General features: G+C 35.2%; 1 protein-coding gene across 3 annotated transcripts in view; it reads left to right on the forward strand.

Moving 5' to 3' along the window:
• Positions 1–6,758, forward strand: part of COL25A1 (collagen type XXV alpha 1 chain) — a 528,728-nt gene extending 521,970 nt beyond the window's left edge. For all 3 annotated transcript variants that reach the window (XM_031943399.1, XM_031943400.1, XM_031943401.1), the window contains one exon: positions 1,275–6,758. In XM_031943399.1, coding sequence (XP_031799259.1) covers positions 1,275–1,277 — 3 coding nt within the window. In that variant the 3' untranslated portion in view covers positions 1,278–6,758. The remainder of the gene's footprint in view (positions 1–1,274) is intronic.
• Positions 6,759–8,009: the final 1,251 nt, after the last annotated feature.

Consider the following 8,009-nt stretch of genomic DNA (forward strand, 5'->3'; position numbering starts at 1 on the left):
AGGAAGCTCCCAATCTAAGGGGAAGATAATAAGCAAATAACAATGAGTATACAAGTAATATATAGAATAAATTGGTGGTCCTCTCAAAGGGAAGGCACTATTTAAAGCAAAACTTGAAGGAAGCTAAAAAAAAGCCAACTAGTCAAGATGAGGAGGGAGAGGCATGAGAAGGTCTAGGCAATCACGAGTCTCCATTGTAAATGAAGCCATGAAGCAGGAAATTATCACATCCTTTCAAATAGATAAAAGGATCATAGATTTCAAGCTAGAAAGAATCTTAGAGATAATTAAATCAAATCCAGATGTTAACTGACTTCTTCAACATCACACAATTACTAAGTGACTAAGATTGCAAATTCTGCACTTTTGCCATGTTATACCTTTTCTCTACTATCTATATATGACTCCATAAATCATAGACTAAAAGAGAGATGTTTTTATTACAAATTACTCAAAGAAAAAAGGAAATGATAACCCATTCATATAAGACAGATGTTTTCATAGCTCCCTAGAGGGTTAGAGTACCATAGTAAAGGGCTGGAGACATTGAATATATCCAAGAGTTTTGGTTTTAAACCAGAAATAGGATTTCATTAATAATCATTTTTGTTGTTCATTTGTTTTGGTTGTGTCCAACTCTTTGTGACCCCATTTGGGATATTCTTGGCAAAGTGATGTGTCATATCCTTTTCCAATTCATTCACAGACAAGAAAACTGAAGCAAAAAGAATTAAGTGATTTGCTCAGGGTTACACAGCTTCTGTAACACCAGATTTTAACTCAGGAAAATGAGGCTTCCTGACTTCAGGCTTGGCATTCTATCTACTGGGCCAACTAACTGCCCTCAGTTATAATAGCTAAAATTAATTTAGAGCTTTAAGATTTACAAAGTGCTTTACAAATTGAATCTCATTTTTATCCTCATAACAACCCTGGGAGACAAATGTTATTATTATCCCTTTTTTATACATGAGAAAACTAAAACAAATAGAGCTCAAGTTATTCCCCTAGCTTCACATGATTAGCAAGTATTTGTGATCCTATTTGACCTCAACTCTTCCTGTCTCCAAACCCTGTCTCCATGCAATGTACTACCTGTCTGCCTAGTTTTGAGCTTTCTTAAAGAAGCTTGCTGTAGAAGTAATGCAAGTGGGGATTAGTTGATAAACAATGATCTCTGTTCTCCTAACTTGTTGTTTAATTAATTTAAGTTTTCTATGGTTTAATTTCCAGACTACTAATATTACTTATTGTTTTTATTTGTTTCCCTGCAGTGATGAATCTAACCTTACAAGCATGAAGTTGTATATATAATGCTCTACATTTTGTATTTATGGTTGAAAAAATGAAATATAGATTTTACAAGCCTGAAATATGTTTACAGGTAGTTGCTTCTACCTGTTTGAATTGGTCCATGTGTACATTTTTTCTTCACTTACATTTGAAGTTAGGCAGTACAGGAAACCATGTGGAAAGAAACATGAAAACACATAGACTGAGAGCTCTCTGGTATAACGACACGTAGCCATGTGGAAATAGCAGGGATAGAGAGTAAGCCTGCCATGATTTTCCCTTCCACTGGACTGCCATGGATACTATCTTCCATGAACTAGTAGTTTACATGAAATTGTGACCAAATATGGACTAACAGCTATGAAATGTATGGTACTGACTGATTGATTGTATGTAGAGCTGAGTATCTTCTCATCCACATTCACCTTGGCCACCATTGTTGACCTACACTCGCCCCCACCAACCTGTTGAGATAAACTAAAAGAGCATGAAGTGTGTGCCCAGCCTGCTTGTCTGATGCTAACCCATTGCTTGCTAACATCTTTGATCCCGGTCACTGAACTTTTTTCTTCCTTTTATTATTCACAAGGGGGTTACACCGTGGCTTATTGCCAAAAAGAGATAAGTTCGTGGAGCAAGAACAACAAAAGGTCTTATATTTTGAGGGAGCTGCAGTTCTGACTGCAGAGTGACAGCATCCAGTTTTGTGGGGTCCCATAGGCCACCTTGATAAAAAAAAAATACAAGGTATCATGCCTGCTGCCCACCAACGGTTTTCCTTGTACCACTCCTGGCAGTGAAGATGTGTAAGGTGGACAAGTTAAACATCATATGCTGTTTCTTATGTGACTGAGTAGGGAAGAGGTTTACAAAAGCAAACACCCAGAGGAAAACAAAATAGTTTTTAATTTAAAAAAATTTCACAACTGAAAATATGGGTGTTTGGGAAAGATGACAGAGATGGCCAGTGGTTTGTCTGAAGCTGAAGATATTTGAATCAACAAATCTTCTCTTTGAGGAATGAGACAACTGGTGATTACCATTTGACAAAATTGAGTTGCTAAAGAAAGAACATGCCTTGAAGAAGAGAAGTGAAAATCGTATACTCTCCTACAGAGTAAAATGGCCAAGCTCATCTGGATAGTCCATGTCTCAATGTGACTTGACAGTGTATTTTTTGAAAAACAATTCATGTTTAATATTTTCTGCAGAGTTTTAAAAACTGACAATATTTTCATTTCTTTTGTTTTTTTTTCTTTTGACCATCATTTTTTCTTTGTACACTTACCCCCCTCCCAAATATTTTTGTTTCCATTTTCTTTTACATTTGTTGTGACCAATTTTGAAGCACTAGAAGTTCTTCAAATCATGTGAGCCCATTTCTAAAAACATTACTTTTTTTTAAACCTTTAAATATTCTCATACTCAAAAAATAGACACTCTCTCCTCTCCAGCACTATGACACTGTTGATCTGTCATATCTATCTATTCTACTGAGGACAGCTGGAAAGAAAAGAAGAAGGAGAAGGAGAAGAACAAAAACAAGAAGAAAAAAAAGAGGCTCAGACTCTTCACTGTTAAATATTAAACATCCAAGTGACTCATTTTTATAATTTCAGTGCTTTCCTGTTGACTTTTTTTCATATAGTAAATATATACTATGTAAGGTCACTTGTTGCCTGAAACATGTCCAGGCGTGGCTAACCATGTAGAACTGCTTTCTATTCTTTATGATTCTATTTAAAGCTAAGATTTGTCTATTTTCAGATTCTTTCATAATTCTGGTTATGTACCTGAATGTTTGTCTTATCCACAGACCAAATCTGAGCTACCAGAAAGATGTCAGAGATAGAGCTGCTCTTTCATAAATGGAACGTCTGTTTCCACCTATTTGTTCCAAAGCCCCTAACCATCTCAGGCTATTTCTTGGATGGTTGGCCTATTCAAAATGGAAAGGTTACCTCAGGACAAGATTCAGTGGAGGAAGGTCTAAACTTTTGAGCTGTGCTATAATTCAGATCCCCTCCCGAGTATGTCTCCTTTCATGAGAAAGTTCTCATTCCATGCATTGTATTTTTAATAACAGAAAGGAAAAACAGTTGATCTCCATCTCACTTTTTATTCAGTTGCCAGTATTTCAGAGGGAATCCATGATCTTTCTTTTGCAATATGTAACAGAATGATCATCATACCAAATGTCTTCTCCCTCCCTGTCCCCTCCCTCCCATCCCTTTTATTTCTTCATTGACTTCTTTCCAGAATTAGCTGAGCCTGGTAATTAAACCAATGGATTAATGGATTAATTCATCTCAGTGGTAACATTTTCAATAGCATTCCACCCCCCCCCCACCCCCACCCCCAGGCCTGGCCAGTATTCTTGTCAGTCTTTGAAGAGCAACATCTAATCTTCTGTACTATGATTTAGGTTACTATGGAGGGGACTTAGATGATGGAGGCAAAGAGGGCCTTCTTTGTCTGAAGCAATTGGTCTTAAGCCAGTGTTGAACAGAGTCCTCTATAGGCTAGAGCTCTGGAATCTTTAAGAAAATAGTTTTAAGATTTTGACATATAGATTTCATCCTCGTTATTTTTTTTTCTTTCTTTTCTTTTAGAGAAATGAATGGGGATGAATTACTCTTTAGAGTTTGCATAGATTCAAAATAAAACACAAAGAAACTTTATCTTTTCTCCCATTGGGATGGCTTTCAATAAAGTTTTTTGTTTTGTTTTTTGTGTTTTTTTTTTAAGTAGTTGTTCCAATATATCTGCATATATAACTTTGTAACTGATTTGATAACTCTAGTTTTTATTCAATGAACAAAGAAAGCTGTGAACTTGATTTCTGTGTATTTGGGAATATGACCAAAGGTACTTCTCAGCCCAAGGAGAACACCTAGGATACAGGCATAAATATACCTGGAGGACAACTCAAATTCTCATCTAAGACTTTTCTTTCCAATCTACAAATGAAGAAAATTTCTGTTTTGCGACAAAAGATGTAGTTATCCATGTAATTTACTGAAAAAGACATTCTGTTAACATGAAGGTTTCTTTGAATGACTTGCAGTGTGATCTAATGATTTAGTCACTTGGATACAGATTTTGGAAAAGTGCCAATTTTCTTTGTAGATATTTTATACATGGTAGGGATATTGTGGACAGAGGAGGAATACATATAAGAAGTTGTGAATATAAAAATAAAGCTTAGTTTAGTTATAAAAAGAGAAGATCCTTTGAAAACAGAACTAATTATTGTATCTTTAAAACTATTTTGGCTGTTTAAATGCTAATATATAACTTTTCTTGGAAGAGCAAAGAAAGGAAGTAAGTTTGGGACATATCTTGTCTGTTTGACAGCCTTCTTCAGTTTGCTTGAGGGTTGAAGAAGGGGGTAATTTTTTAAAAATAGGCAAACTTGAAGTGATGGGGATTCAATGACCAGCCCTTCCAACTACCACAATGTTTCACTTACCTGTGAACATGGTAGCACATAGAACATATATATATATTTTTTTTCAGTATCTCATGGTTTATCTTATTTCTTACTTTTATATTCATTTATCAGCTTCCACACTTACCCCAATCAATAACCAAAATACAGTCCCTGTCTAGAGGGGCCAAGTTGACGTGTACTACCTATGCTTGAACAAAGAACACAAATATACATATACATTTTCTTTGGTTTTCATTTATCTTACTCTCAATATAGCTTGAGGATATATGCTCCCCCCTTTTCTTTGGATAATGTTTATGAAAAATTCTATGAAAAGTTATTGGTGCTATACACAAACTTCCTTTCTTTTTGGTGATTTTCTCATCAGTGTATAATATTCTGATAAGACAGAGAGTACATGTATATCTGTCTTCTTATACATGTTCTTTGACAATAGCAAAAGTGTATAAATGCAAGTTTGGAAAACAGTCAAATCAGCATGCCAGCAAATATGAAAATATTGTGTATAGCATTTTGAAATGTTCAATCCCTCAGAACTCATTCTTTATCTTGCTGATGTAGCATGAAAAGTTGAAATTCTCAATTTCTAGTTTTATTATGTTACTAAAAGTATGAACTAATTCAGAAATGGGTTATGCTTTTGTTCTGCTGTCTTGACACCTTCCAATAAATGAAAACATCATGGTAGGCAAACAGATACCAGAATTTCAAGCTTCATTAGCTCTACTGCTTTGGTGATCAAATTGTTTGGTTGGTTTTTATCAGCAAATCTTCAAGATTGTCTAGGAGAGAGCCCTTTGATCTTTATAAAGTCTTACTTCATTTTTTTATTTTTTAAACAGAAAACTTTGGTACCTCTAGAAACTTTGTTCGCTATGGGAAACCATCCTTGGAATTAAGTGTCAACAGATTTAATGATGTGATGTGTGCTGCAATTAAAATAGTACACCTAAAGTATTATTAACATTCATAAGCGTATACTACAATTCTGCTAAGTTATTAGGAAATAAGGATGCTAAGCTTCTCCTGTCATTTCTTTGAAGCATTGACTCAGTTAGCTGAATTTCTAGAGACCCATAGTAGGGAATCATCCCCAACTTTTATTTGGTGGAGTTTGTACTAATATACTATATATAAAATGAATACTATGAAAAATAATGCCCCTTTATATGTAGGGTTTTTAAAAGCTGATCATGCTGCTAAATAGGATTAACCTTAAACAGGAGTACCTTACTGAATTTAGAACTTTTATTTCATCATTTGTTGATGTTTAGTCAAAATTATCAGAATTTATCATAATTCAGCTGGTACTTGCACACATCTCAGATATATTATTGAATTAGATTCATGGAGGATGTTTTACATATTGTTAACACTTTTGTGGATTTTTTTTTATTACTGTACATGTTTGGGGAAAGTAGAATACTGTGAAATTTATTAACATTTGTAAAAGATGTATCTGACCATCTTTTTCCCTTGGAAAAATATTTTTATTTGTATTTTTTACTTTCTTAAAAGTTTGTCATTGTGTGCAGTTATTTTTGTATTACAGAAAGCAGATGATTTCATCAATACATGACAGCAGAAAAAAGCAAAAAGTGTTTTGGCAAGCTTTATACTGCTTATGGTTAAAACTTCATATGGACCAGTATCATGTCATTGATTATATTAAGAATATATGTAGTGTCTTATTGTAAATATGACACAAGTCTAGATTTCTCAGTTATGTAAATAATAGCAAAGTTACATTTTGATGACTTATTTTATCTTCATTTTAACCTTGATGTATGACTTTGCTGAATCAGGAAAAAAAAAAACTAGCATGGATTTGATTTTTGATTTGAAAATATTGCCTTGGTTTTTCATTTTCCATTTGTTTTATTTAAATTTTTTTAGCTTGTCTAGGAGATCCCTAGTTTGTGAGAAGTTGATCTTCAGAATTATTTTTACACTATTTATGACCTATTTTCATAATGTAAAAAGTGTGTAATTATTAAAATATTAATCCAAACACTGATACTGGTTTGTCTTGTTATGTGTTCATGAAAATTTTGTTCTGAACTCTTAGATAAAAACAGTCTGTAAAGAATAGTGATCCATTATTTCTTCAATTAAAACAACGATTCACCAAGTATAGATTGGAAACCTTCCCAGAAGACTTTCAGGGGTTCTACAAGGTTGAAACTGTTGAGGGGTGAGAGATACTCTAACAGTGATGGAGATCCCCAGGCCGGTGTGACAGGTTTTTGTGAAAGAATTTGTAGTCCTGATATGCAAGAGAGGTTTTTGACCAAAAAAAAAAAAGGGGGTTTATTTTCACTGAGAAACCATTTCCTCAGCAGGCTGCTTCCAGATTAGAAAGATAGCAAAGGTTTGAGTACAGTCTTTTTTTTTTTAAATTTAGCCTTCTATAATTTGGGGATAGGGGTTGATTAGGGACTGTGTAGAACAGGTGGGGTGCAAGACTCCCTTCCTAATTAACTAATCAGAGACATCATCAAGTACAAAGAGAAAGCATTTATTTAATCCCTGCAGGGAGAGGCCCAGAGACACCTGGGAGCCATCCCAACTCCCACCATGTGCTCCTGGAACCTGACCTGCTTCCAGCTTATCCAGGGTTTAAAAGCAAAAGACTCCAGCCTTCTCATTGAAAAGACTAAAAGGATGTAACCATCCTTGACCAATGGTCACCAGTGCTGGCTGCCTCCCAGAGGTCGTTACTCCCTGCAACTTCCTGGATCTCCAGGTTCAAAGTTGATTCCTCCAGAGATCAAATGACCTCCCAAGGTCCCAGTTCTGGAAACAGGGATCATGAGACTCAATACTGAGAAATACTTCATCCAATCAGTCCCATTCATTAACCCCACCCCCTTTTTTTATCAGTTTGAAGATTTCTCACCCCAATATATATATATATATATATATCCCACCTCCAGCAGTCCAGACCCAGACTCATTTAGGACAAAGGGACGAAGGTCTCATCTTCTGGAGCTGCTTCAGGCTGACAAGGGGCTGGCCCTACCAGTAGAGTCCAGACTGAAAAGGGGAAATGAGTCAGTTGTAGGCAGCAGTGTCCGGTGCTGAATGTCAGAATCAAGTCTCAGGTGATTTCATATTGACCAAGTAGCTGGAATTTCATGGCTCAGAGTCTGGAAGAAGCAATTCTCACAAGTATATTAAAAATACAAGGACTAAATATTAGTAAAAGAGAAAGAATAAACAAAAGTAGAGTTAATAAAGAGGTTACTATGGACAGTAATCA

Source organism: Sarcophilus harrisii, chromosome 6 (assembly GCF_902635505.1).
Source record: "Sarcophilus harrisii chromosome 6, mSarHar1.11, whole genome shotgun sequence".
NCBI classification, from domain to species: domain Eukaryota; kingdom Metazoa; phylum Chordata; class Mammalia; order Dasyuromorphia; family Dasyuridae; genus Sarcophilus; species Sarcophilus harrisii.